This window comes from Anolis sagrei, chromosome 6 (assembly GCF_037176765.1).
Source record: "Anolis sagrei isolate rAnoSag1 chromosome 6, rAnoSag1.mat, whole genome shotgun sequence".
NCBI lineage: Eukaryota > Metazoa > Chordata > Lepidosauria > Squamata > Dactyloidae > Anolis > Anolis sagrei.
This window is the reverse complement of record NC_090026.1, coordinates 47,976,404-47,989,721: the sequence shown is the minus strand read 5'-3', so window position 1 is coordinate 47,989,721 and position 13,318 is coordinate 47,976,404. Positions and strand designations below refer to the sequence as shown.

Below are 13,318 nucleotides of genomic sequence, written 5' to 3'. Positions count from 1 at the left end.
CAGTTAGGGTGTCACAGCTAAGAGAGCCCTCTTTCATAACTCAGTGTAGTGTTGCCTTCACTAATGGAACACAGAATAGTGCCCCCCCCCTCCCCCGCCAGCAGATCTTAATTCTTGGACAGGCACGTATGGGGACAACAGTTTTCTCAGTCATCATCATCTTTATCTAGCCTTTCTCCCAATAGGGACTCAAGTAGCTAACAATGACATGACACAACCCAATAAAATTTTAAAACAAGGCATATACAAAAATTGAAAACATTAAATATTTCTATCACAAAAAGTTAAAATATTATTAAAAATAAAATAAAAAACAAAAAATACATTTAAAAGCTCAACGCTCCCATCCCCCAAATCCCACCCATAGCTTCCCCAGCAGCCTGCCCATCATCATTCTCTGAATCAGGCCTGCACAACTTGGGTCTTGTAGAGGGTCAATATTACAAAAGAAAAACATCTTCACGCCACTACTCCCTCCTCCCCTCCCTGACAGGAAGGCACGCATGAAGGGGAAGCCCGCTCTTTTGTCAGCCTCGCTGTTCCCTTCTTCAAGGGTACCATTAGGTAGAGTTCATTACAGTTACTAATTGGGAAGTTACCAGCATACAGATTACTGTGGCTGGGTTCTGTCTATCCAAGAAAGGCCATAGCTGGTGCAGTAGTCAGAACTGGTGCCAAGTACTCAGAACCAGAATCTACTTTGGTTTCTAGTGATAGGCATGGATCTATGAGTGCTCCCAAGCTATGTGTCTGCTCTTTCGGGGGATGTACAATCATATTCAGAAAAGGCTGTTTACCCAGTTACTGAACACAAGAAAGTTTAGTCCATAAAACTGTCTTATTTGGAGTCAGCTTCAGTTTATTGGCTCTCCTACATCCTATTACAGCATCCAGGCACTTGTCCAGCATCTGTACAGCCCCGATGATGAAAGGAGAAATAGGTCTGAGTGTTATCAGTGTACTGATGCCACCCCTCTCCAGACGCTCTCATGATTTCCCCCAGTAGCTTCATGTAAATAATGTCTGAACACGAATCTTCTAGTGCTACTGTTTGGAACCTACTTTTTATGTAGAAGTGGAATAACCACAGAAATTTTCTCCTACACCCATTCCACAGAGTCAATCCAATAAGATACTATGGTCAATGGTATCTAAAGATCCAGGCTGTTTGACAACATAGCACTGTTCCTGTCATGCCCCTAGAGCAAGTCATCGATCAGAACAACTAAGCCATTTCAGTGTCATACCCTGGCCTGAAATCAGACTGAAATGAATGCAGATAGTATTGAGAACAGTTTAAAGAAATCTATTAATTTATTAGATATGTTAAATAATAAGATTACTGCACGAACAAAGACTTGCAAGGCTGAGTCTTTTTAATAGAAGACACAAAAAGCATATAAAATAACAATCTCTTTTGAGAGAATTCTGAGTCATCTATTGGAATTATGGGCGGATTCTAGAAAAATAAGAGGAAGCATTTATCTGTCAGTTTCTAGTTAATTTATGGATATTTTAAAGTTGAAAATAACTATGAGAATCTTCAGAGCAGTCTATATTTGGGAGAGAGAGATGATCCACCACTTATAAGTCCTTAATATAAGTTGTGTGACATTTTATTTCCTGGTGAAACTTTGTAAAAATCTATTTAAACTAAGGGTAAGAAATTTCCAGTAGTGGCTTAAGGATGGCATAGGTAGCGGAGCCATGGTGAGAGAAAGGAAGAAATAGAAATTTCTGATTGAAGGCCACATCCAATTCCCCACATTTCAGACCATGCCACCTGTTTTTACAAAGATTTCCGTGACTCTACCCAGTGTCTCCAAGGTAGAAAAGCAGCATCTTTGGAGAAGAACCTGTTCAGCAAAGACGGTCTCATTTATCCCATCCTAGTCCTTGCAGTAGTGCTCACTGTTAGGATTGTTCTATTAAAATTGGATCTCTTCTGTATACAGGCAACTTATATGAAAACATCACAAAGCAATAATTAGAGCATATACTTTTTACACAGGACCTTTAAATTCCACTCGCTCACAATTAAATCTCAGCTAAAGGGCTTTGGAAAGACCTCTGCCTGAGATCTTCTTGAGCTGCTTCCAATCTAGCAATACTGACCTGTAATGAGGAAGCTTGAAATATCCATATTAAAGCAGAGATGGATAAACTGTGGTCTGCAGGCTGCATATAACCCCAACTTCTTTTTGTGTGTGACCCTTAAGCCACTGAATTACCACCACTAAATAATCCCCAGGAACACCATCTGAAGCAGCATTTCTTTTGACCTTACCACACTGGCTAAAAATTGGACCAAAACCCCAAATGCAGAAAACAAGTAGACTAATGACCGATTCCAGGTTCTACTTTCATCTGAAAATATAGCAATGTGATCTGTTGGTGAGAATTTCTCCCTCTCACAGTTCCCTATCCTGTGTTAGATTATAGATAATGAATTTTCTGAGTCACTGTTAGGAGTTCCCCAGCAAGAATTACTACACTCTTACATATGGAGTTCACAATTTGAGGATAAGGTGAAGGGGCTTGGGCCAAATTGAATGTATTTATGCTATACATTTGGTATTTGAGTAATGCACTGTATATGTAACTAATTGCTTTATCTCCTTTTTGGTGGATTAGCTGGACTATGCTGAAGATGCCACGGAACGAAGAAGAGTTTTGGAAGTGGAGAAGGAAGATACCGAAGAGCTAAGGCAGAAGTACAAGGTACTTCTGTTGATGGTTAATTGAGGAATTTCTGGAAATGTTGCATGCTATACTTGTTTCCCTTCAACGGAAGCATATTTCTGTGGACTAAAGTACCTCTATGTGGACAGTATGTATGTAAGAGAGGCGGGAGAGAAACGGCTGTTTGCTAGTGAAGCACTGGCAAAACTCTGGACATTTTAGTCCCGGCTGGAATTTGGGATACTTTATTTCAAAAGAATCCTGAAATAGTATGTGCTGTCAGGATTAATTTAGTTTATTTTTTATCTTAGCTGTTGAGAGACCCTGAGTATGCACTCCAGTTTGGTATCCTTCTGTCACGTCGCGAATTAGCAGAAATCCCGGGGAAACAAAGAAGAATGTGGGAGGCTGAAAACAGTCCATCCCCTTGGTGTGCTATTGGATTTATGATGCCTCACCCTCACCCAACCCTATCCATCCCAACCCACCTCCTAAGGACAGGGCTGCTGTGTGAATGTTCACAGGACAGCATCCTGAGGCAGGCGTGGCAGAGACATTGATGACTCCCGCCTTCCACATGCCCACATGTTGTGTGAGTGTTCAAAAGGATGCCATATCTCCTTAAGATGGGACACCAGGGTGGCAGTGATGACTCACCCACCTCCTGAAGACATGGCTGTTGTATGAATGTGCAAATGCTCTGGGCTTTGGAAAAGGGGTAGTGGCAATGGAGTCTCATACCCAGGCATGCATTCTTAGTGCTTGCTGTGAACCAGGGAGGGGGGCACTGATCTACTGTTCAGTATTCACAGTTTCCCTGCTTTTGCAGAGTTCCTGTTCCCCTAACGCATGCAAATGGAGGACCAGCTGTATTTGTACTCCTATTTGTTCTCCATTACTCCCAGTTTCTCCTGCATCTGGCTCACAAGTAACATCAGTTCTAGTTGTTGTGCATTGAGGTGGTACAAAATAATTTATACAGAACAAATGAAAAGGATCATAGTTTCACTAGTGAGTTAAGGAGGAGCAGCTAAATAAGACTTCAATAGTACAAGATTCAGTGCTGAATGAAAGCCTTCCATGGGCATTTTTGGCTGCAGGCTGGAATTTTAACAGAGTTTTAATACCTTTTGCTGTTGCAGGATTATGTGGATAAAGAAAAAGCTATTGCCAAGGCACTTGAAGATCTTCGAGCCAATTTTTATTGTGAGCTCTGTGATAAGCAGTACCAAAAGCATCAAGAGTTTGACAATCACATAAATTCCTATGACCATGCCCACAAACAGGTAAAAAGACAGGCTGTCACTTTGTGTGACCTGGTCGTCTTGTTTGCATGATGACGATATTGTGTTCTCATTCAGCCTTTTAATTTATTTCAGTGTCCTTCCCTTCCCCAACCTCTTTCTCCTTCTTCTTTCCCTTCCCCAACCTCCACCAGCAGTGATGTCTTCATTGCACTTGGTTCAGTAGGGTATGCTGTTAGCAGCTGAAATTAAGCCCAGTATCAAGTGTCAGGCTTTTGTCACTTGTAGGGAGACATGAGGAAACACAGGAAAAAGAAATGTGGAAACTGTGCTGTTTCTTTGAAAAAGATATCCTCATCATGGTAAAGGCTATGAGGAATGTTTCTTGTACTCTAAATTTGAGCAGCAAACATTTTGCAAGGCTGTTATTTGTAAAATGGGCAGCTCATGGCACAGAACAGAGAGTTTGTTCATGGATAAGTAAAGCCATTTTGCTCTTGCTGACAACTCAGTAAATTGTTTGACAGGTGGGAGCCTGCTCTTTTATTGGCTGGGTCCTTAATCTGTCACTATAAACAGGTTCCAGGACAGAGGCTTGGCTCGGTCCCAGCTTGCAAATATAGAGGGGGGAGGTAAAAATTTCAGTCTTCCTACTAACTGTGTTACTTTCTATTGCTGACATTTTCTAACATTTTGAAATGTTGACAGTTTTAATGCTATAATGACTTTTGTGTTGGTTTAACATTCTTTCATCTGCTTTGGGTTTCTTTTTATAAGAGAGTAGAATGATATATTTGCATTAATAAATGTCAACAATATATTGCTTCAGCTTAAAGCATTTCATTTTTAAAACCACTGTGATGAGAAAATGGAGGGATGTAATATCCAGTGAAATCAGACTCCAAAGAAGAATCAGTGAGATGAAAAAAGTGTGTGTATGTGTGCATGCACACACACTTTGTAGTAGGCAATGACAGGAGGTCCTATAGATCAGTTATCCATTGCATCCAGAACACTCTACATCAAAATCAGATGGTATATATATTTTTCAATTCAAGTTAATGGATCCCCAAAGGGACCCCAGGTTAAGAACTCCTGCTATATAAGGTTTGAGTTCAGTGTTTTACAGTGCCAGAAAGTAATTAATTGCACGATAGAGGATTTCAAGGTAAGAATGAATTTTTATAATAGCTGAATTAGTACAGACTCGTTTTCTCCAGTGAAAAAATGGATAGTCTGAACCTCAGGTCAGAGTGCCCACAGCCAGTAATAAAAGCTTATATTGTTTATAGTTCAGTTTCTAACATCTGTTGTTTAAACCATTCAGACTTGAGAGAGCACATGTCAAAATAAATATGACATTTGGACTGGCTGTACCTATGTCCTATCTCATTATAATGCATCTTCCTTGAAGTACTAGTAGCCCAAGATTAATTGCGGCTTAAAAAACAAGATAACAGTTTAAAACTGACATGACTGGAACAGATCATGTAACTAACACTGACATCTTTCTTCCTTCAATAAGGTTTAGTTTTCTAATGAGAACATTGCATACCTTCTGGTACTGCTACTGTGCCTTTAAGTTGCTTGTTGACTTATGGCAACCCCATGATTTTCATAAGATTTCTGAAATATAGCCTGTAGTGCCTGGTATTCACTGATGGTTTTCCCATCCAAATGCTACTGGTGATTCAGATAATTCTTGTTCTTTTTTGGCCACGTATTGTAGATACACAGGAGAGTCTGATGGTGATGGTTATATTTTTGTAACAAACTGAGAGAGACTGAAAGATAATGAGGACAAAACAGAGCACTCAAAATGCAGTATTTATTGGGCCAGTTCCCTGTTAATTGGTGGAAGCAACTTCATGAGTTGTATTAGAACTGTTTAGGCTTTTAGCCATACAGAACAAAAACATAGACAGTAATACATGATAAGATAATGACTGTGCTATTTACTACTTGATCCGTAGAATCAGTTTCTCATAAATACAAGAATAATACGTTCTAAGTAGAGATTAATTGAAGGCATATGTGCCCAGATTTCAAGAGAGAATCCCCATTTTGTTAGGGATTCTACTTGATCTGTAGAATCAGTTTCTGATAAAAAAATAAAATAACATGTTGTAAGCAGAGATTGTGTTAATTGGAGGCCTCTGTGCCCAGATTTGAAAAGAGAATCTCCATTTTGTTGAAGTTTTTGTATATTCTTTCAGTGAACTATTTCAATGAACTTTGGGGTACTTCTTTGTATTTCATACTAGTTGTATTTTCAAACCTTTGAGGACTCTCATAAAGTGAAGGAAACAACTTGACTTAAAATGAAGATCAGTTTAGAAAACATGCCTGGTCAAAAGGCAAATTCAGAGTAAATAACTACAAGTGGAAGCATTATTCATCCCTAAACGGTGCCTGACTTAATCCCTCTTCTGCTTTCCCCTCAACACTCTGCTTCCTCTTCCCGTCATACCAACAGTTTAATTTGACCTGTTTGCTGTACTGGTGTACACTGCAAATGGTCAGCATTCTTTTTGATCCATAGATGTCAGTCAACAATTACTTAATATCCCGCCTACTTACCAATGGATTGTCAGATCACCTGCATGCACACCTGCCTTTTAATTCACTGTCCACTTTTGATCTGTCAAAGAAACAAGGTTGGGCACCTGAGTAAATCCTCTTTTGAAACATGGAGTAATTACCTTACTTGTTAGCAAACTAAGCTGACCTTGGAAGAGTTTTAATCAAATGCAGATGGATTCGACATTATTCTTTAACTGGAGCATTAGCCCAATATGCATACACCTCCCCATCCCCCACTGCAAGACAAATAAAAAAAACCAAAGCATCCCAATACTTTTCTTTTGTACTTCTAATAATAATAATAATAGTAATAGTAATAATAATAATAATAATCTTTATTTATACCCTGCCACCATCTCCCCAGTGGGGACTTGGAGCGGCTTACATGAGGCCAAGCCCGAACAACAAATTACAAAAAAAATAAAAATAAAACCAAAACACAACCGAAAATGCAAACAGTAAACGGCAACATCTTAATAAAATATAACATGTAAATACATAACAATATAAAGTTACAATAGGCGCAATTACAATGACAGTGGGCGGGCTGGATGTAATGATTAAAAGAGAGACTAATTAAAACTAATTTAAAACTCGGGTGAGTTAAAAAGAGACAGATTATTTGTGGAGGAGAGATCATTATAGCGGGGATTGAGGAATCAAACTTTCCCACAGAGGGGGGGACAACGTATACTCCAATGACAGAACGTTGAGGCTAAGCAGTAGTGTGGTATTGTATACCTACTCTCCAATGGCGCAGCGGAAGAGCCAGGTTTTAAGATCCTTTTTAAAGGTTTATAGGGTAGGGGCTTTCCTAATTTCTCCAGGTAGTGAGTTCCAAAGTTGGGGGGGGCACAGAGGAGAAAGCTCTCTCCCTTGTGCTTACCAGGTGAGCTTGTGAAGCTGGTAGGGGCAAAAGAAGAGCCTCCCCAAATGAACGGAGGGCCCAGGATGGTACATGGAGGGAGACATGGTCACGAAGGTAGGCTGGTCCCAAAGCGTTTAGGGCTTTGTAGGTGATAACCTGCACCTCGAATTGGGACCGGAAAATAAACAGCAGCCAGTGGAGCTCCTTAAACAGGGGGGTTGACTGCTCCCTGTAAGTTGCCCCAGTTATTAATCTGGCTGTCAAGGGTATGTGGACATTTTCATCTTGTTTTTAGGCTTCTGTGTGTCCAATTAGGCCCAGAGAGCTCTTTTTTCAGAACAGGAAATAATCAAAATTCATTTCCAGTTACAAGGAAAGCCATTTTATAGCCTAAAATGCCCTAGGGCAGTTCATCATGTGGGCAAAATTGACACCCTATGGTGCCCTGAAGACCACAAAATGTTTCTAGGCTGCAATGTGCACATTCCTGATTTACACAAAGAAACATAAAAGAGGAACCAAGTTAAAGTAGAAATTAAATTAAATTTATGCTATAATAGTGATGTTGGGTTTCATAATAAAGTAGCCGCCTATTTGTATGAGAATTCTCTCAGATGTTTTGCTGAATTAAAGAACTGCAAACTCTTTATTCTAACTTTCATTTGAACTAAGGGTCAGAGCGAAAAGATGCATGAAGCAGGAAGTTCAAGTTTTGCATGTTTCCCTCATACGATAATGGCCTTGTTCTTAAAGCTGGATTTTGAGAGCATTAGAAGCATGCATTCCATGTTTGTCTGATGTCATTGTGGCACCAAATACTTCTCTTTTAGATTTTGTGGGCCAGTCCTCTTTACTAATATGTGCTTTTTAATGAGCAGAAATATTTTCTTCATTGAAAATTGTCCCCCGCATCATATGTTCACAGGCAGATGGCATGACCACACTTGATTTTAAGCCAAACTTTTCCATCTTCAGTATGTTGGGGTTTGTGTTTTTCATTTTCTCTGCCGATATGATTTGATAACCAGTTCGAAGACAACAAATGCCAACCAAATGTCATCTTTGACTTGGTCTTAGTTCAATGCTTACCAGGATTGATTCAGAAGTCACTGAACTGTTCCTCAAACGTGATGCCACAATGAGCAATGTTGCCAGAGGAATCAAATTAAAATAAGCAAAACTCTCAAAGTGCCCTTTCATGCATATTTCTAACCTATTTTGAATTTGTACTAGAAGTATGTGCACTTACGTGATATGGGCTTACACTTGCTAGTTGTTCCCACACACGATGTCAAACCATGGAACTTGGAGCTAAGGATGCATCCTACGTCATTTTTCAGCTGTCCTGAGACCACCGTACAATAAGAGGAATGGCAAGCACCATTTGCTGGATAAGCAATTAGAAGAATTCTGGTAGAAGAAATGTCAAAGCAGTTTTGCTCACTGTGCAGTTGATAAAGCTCCTGTGTAGCCTCCTGTGACAGTATCTGAAGGATTAAATAGTCATATTGTGCCTATGTGACTAAAGCAATTGGGTAATTTCAGGGTTTTTTCTTGACCTACCAAAACACAATACAGTCAGGTCCCTACATGTGCTGGGTTTAGGAGCACAGTACCCCCATGGATGTGAAGAAACGTGAATAAATAAATTGATATTGACATCTAAGACTTTCTAGGTCTTCCAGCACAATTCTGTGGCCAGCTTCCATATTGGGAGGAGCCACCAGTGGCACAATGGGTTAAACCCTTGTTCCGGCAGGGCTGAAGACCAGCAGGTTGGAGGTTCAAATCCGGGGAGAGTGTGGATGAGCTCCCTTTGTCAGCTCCAGCTCCCCATGCAGCGACATGAGAGAAGCCTCCCACAAGGCTGATCACAGAATCACACTGAAGGACCTAGAGATTCTTAAAGAGATATTGTCTAGAAATCTCTTGTCAGAAGTGTCCAAACACTTCATGCTGATGACATGCTTTTTAGACATCATCATTTTGAGGCAGAGCAATTTGGTTTTATTAACTAACCAAGGGTTAATCCAACTCCTTATAATTTTTTTTCCATGTCAGGAATGACTTGAGAAACTGCAAGTCGCTTCTGATGTGAGGATGTTACCCAAGGCACGCCCAGATGTTTTGATGTTTTACCATACTTGTGGGAGGCTTCTCTGATGTTCCTGCATGGGGAGCTGGAGCAGAAGGAGCTCATCCGCGCTCTCCCCGCATTCGAACCTTCAGTCCTGCCGGCACAAGGGTTTAACCCAGTGGTTCTCAACCTGTGGGTCCCCAGGTGTTTTGGCCTACAACTCGCAGAAATCCCAGCCAGTTTACCAACTGTTAGGATTTCTGGGAGTTGAAGGCCAAAACATCTGGGGACCCACAGGTTGAGAACCACTGGGTTAACCCATTGCGCCACCGGGTGCTCCTCCTTATAAATGATATGGACACATACATAAATTGTAATAACAAAATGCATGGGGACACAATAAAGCTCGTGAAAACTTTTATCACATATATTTAAATATATATATATGATGTATTGCTTATTTCACAAAGGTTCAGAGGTTTCTTATGTTCACGTGACACATTGTGCACAGCAGCTGACACACTAACGTGTTACAACACAGATTTAGAAAGCTCTGCTCAGCATGAGGAAGTTGGCCCTGGAATTACACTGGAGGACCTATCAATTACTAGAAAGTAAATAGTAATCAAATTGGCAAAAACTCAAAAACGCAAACATGGAGGGAGGACTGCATAGTGGGCCTTTGATATCTGAGGTTTGTTCCAGGACACCTCCCCTGTCAAGGATACCTAAATCTGTGGGTTCTCTTGTCCCATTACATGAATAGTGCTGTAGGATGATGGTGTTTTACATGAAGTACCAGAGCTAACGTTTGCTTTCTGCAATTTTAGGGAATGTTTTCTCGTCATGGTTGGTTGAATCCATGAATATGGTGAACCAACTGTAAAGTAATATATGCAGCCTACATTGAGATGCAGTATTTTATTGTGCCTGAAGGACCAAACTTTGACATGAACAATAAGAATTAAAATCTTGCCTCGGTAATGAGATTCACAACTATAAAGTATCTGTATCAGCAAGCTGATCTGAGAAGAAAACAAGAGACTATCATGTGCAGCAACTTGAGTATAGTAGACAACGAATGGCTGTTAAATGAGACAGCTATGCTGCCTGAGGCTTGCAGTCATTCCATACTGCCTGAGATGCTCACCTCACACTTGTTTAATGAGAATTTACTACCTTAATTCAGTGTGTGAGGTTTTAGCTGATTTTAGTAGCTATCTCTTCTTTTTTGTTAGCTAGCTGTTAAATCGGTTTTACCATGATTTGTGACAATTATATGAATTTTTGAAACAGATCAATTCTATAATGAACAGAAATAATGTGTTAATTATTTGTGTTGTGTTATTGAATACATGTAACGAGGTTCCATGGATTGTGGCTCTAGTTCCAATAATCATTGTTTAATAGACTGACAAATTCAGTCCTGCCTAAATCCAGTAGACTTTATCTCTAATTAAAATACATTTAAGATGGAGTATCAATTGCCATTAGACAATACATACACCCACGTATATATAAGTCCTGCATTTAGTTGGATATATGCATAATGAATTATAAAAACGGTAGAATTTCACCTTAATACCTAAATAGATTGTTTTCCTTTCCTTTTCAAGTGTAAAGTTAAGCAGTCTCATCATTGTTTCAAGCAAATGGCAACAATGTTTGAAAGCTTCTATTTGGTTCATGTACAATTTTTGACTTCGTAGTTTATTAACTATTCTTAAAATAATATATATTACACTGGCCAACACACATTTTGATGCCTCAAATGTTTCTGGGAATATTTGATCTGTTGATTCCAAAAATGGCGCCAGTTTTCCCTTATCAGTTCTAGTTTTTGAGACCCAGAACATATGCTATATATAAGTCTTCATCTGCTCTCTCATATAAAATCATGATATCTAAGAAACTAAATTTGATGCAGGTTATTCAGTACAATTTTCTGAATCATTGTCCCCAAACAACCCCAGAAACAGTCCAAAGACCCAAGACCCCTTCTACACTACTATAGAAAATCCAGATTATCTGCTTTGAACTGGATTCTATGGCAATGTAGATTCATATTATCCAGTTCAGATCAGATAATCTGGATGATCTACTTTGATAATCTGGATTATATGGCAGTGTAGAAGTGGGGGGAAGGGCTGTGTTGTGGTTTAAGAGCCCAAACAAGCCAAGGCAAGTGTCTGACACTGAAATACTCAGTTTGGTTTTTGTGAGGACCAAATCAACCAGGAGCCATAGCACAGTGCCTAGGATTAAATAATTTACTTTTTATAAACATTTTTTTTAAAAAAATACACTCTCAGAGATTGTGAAAAGCAGATAATTTCGCATAAACCATCCACATCCTTGCCTTGAGCAAGGAGTTTTTGATGCTTTGGTGGTTGTTCCTATTCCACTTACACTTACAAAAAGTGACATCCAAGAAACCTAGTCATCAGCAGCTTTGCTCAGGTTTTGCAAACTCATGTCTGTATCTTCCTATATTGAGTCAGTCTATCCATAATGTGGTCTTCCTTTTTTCCTTTCAAAATTCTAGTTTTACTATTCAACGTTCCAAAGAAACCATTAAATATAATGACAACAAAAACACACCTCAGACAAAACAGGTACATAACATAAGAGCATTAAAAACCAAGGACACCACACGAAAACAATAGAAAACATCTATCAAATGTTTGGATCAAAGGGTTTTAGTATCTCCAAAAATAGAACAGTAAAGAGCTTAGTGAACCTCCCTGGGGTGAGGAGTCTGCAAGTATTCTTGCACAACAATACTTGTCTACAAGAGGGAGCAGAGAATTGTACATTTTTCTCCCCTTTGCTGCTCCTTGAAGTGTGATTTTTCTGAGACCTGAGCAAGCTTTTAAATAAATTGACAGCAGAGAGAACAAAGTATTTTTATTATTGTACCCTTTCAAGGAAAGGGTGTTCATAGTCCCACCTTTGGAACAAGTCTTCCTTGCAGTCAATTTAACAGCTTAACAAATAATTGAGTCTGCCTGACTAGAAATCCACTTGTTGTCAAAGTTGGGCTTCTTTTGCTCCGAGGACAAGAGCTTCAGGGAAAGCTTGAGGCAGAATCGAATTGCTGTGCAGAGCTCACTACTCCCTCTGCTGGGACCTTGCTGTTCTTAATCTTTTGTTTCAAAATGATTGGGAATGTTCTTATGAACAGCATATCTGAATTACAGAAGATATCATTCCCTGTTCTTGTATACCCTTACAGTTCCTGGAGACTCTGGATGGTGAAAAGAGCTCACCTGAGGGGAAGATGCCCTATCTGTTGGTGTGCTAGTAAGGGAAATTGCTGAGCCCTAAATTTTAAAAATTGAACTCTGAAATCTGTTTATATCCTTTCAATAATTTCGCAGTTTTAATTTGTGAGGCTGATCAATTCTGGTACAATCCTCAAATGTGGTATAATGTTCAGTTTTCAGGATGTCACATTTTTAAAAAGAAGATTAAAGACAGTATGTGAAATGCTTTAATAGGCTAGAATTTGCTTACCAGAGATAGTTTTGCATGCTGTAGCTCTTAAACAATGTGCCTGCAGGTTTTGGAAACACTGTCCCGTGACCACCCCACACCCCGCTTCAGGATTCATTCATTCAAATCAGATATTAGGAATGCTTTGTCCTTTGTTCACATTTCTCAAGAGAAAAAATTATATTAGATAACTAATATAATTCATCTGGAACCCAGCAATACAATGGAGTCCTCCATATAGTGTGGATCCATGCTATGTTGGTTCTTGCAGATTAATGCATATGTTATTTTATTGAATTTATGTATGTGTACAGCATCCACATGACCTTGGAGGTGTCTACGGACAACGCTGGCTCTTCGGCTTAGAAA

The 13,318-nt window shown here is 39.4% G+C and overlaps 1 protein-coding gene across 6 annotated transcripts in view; it reads left to right on the top strand.

The window, feature by feature from the left end:
- GPATCH8 (G-patch domain containing 8) overlaps positions 1–13,318 on the top strand; it is an 83,485-nt gene that overhangs the window by 54,736 nt on the left and 15,431 nt on the right. For 5 of the 6 annotated variants that reach the window (XM_060781210.2, XM_060781216.2, XM_060781211.2 and 2 more), the window contains 2 exons: positions 2,635–2,721; positions 3,825–3,968. In XM_060781210.2, the coding sequence (XP_060637193.2) occupies positions 2,635–2,721; positions 3,825–3,968 (231 nt within the window). The remainder of the gene's footprint in view (positions 1–2,634; positions 2,722–3,824; positions 3,969–13,318) is intronic. The other variant, XM_060781214.2, reaches the window with a different exon arrangement.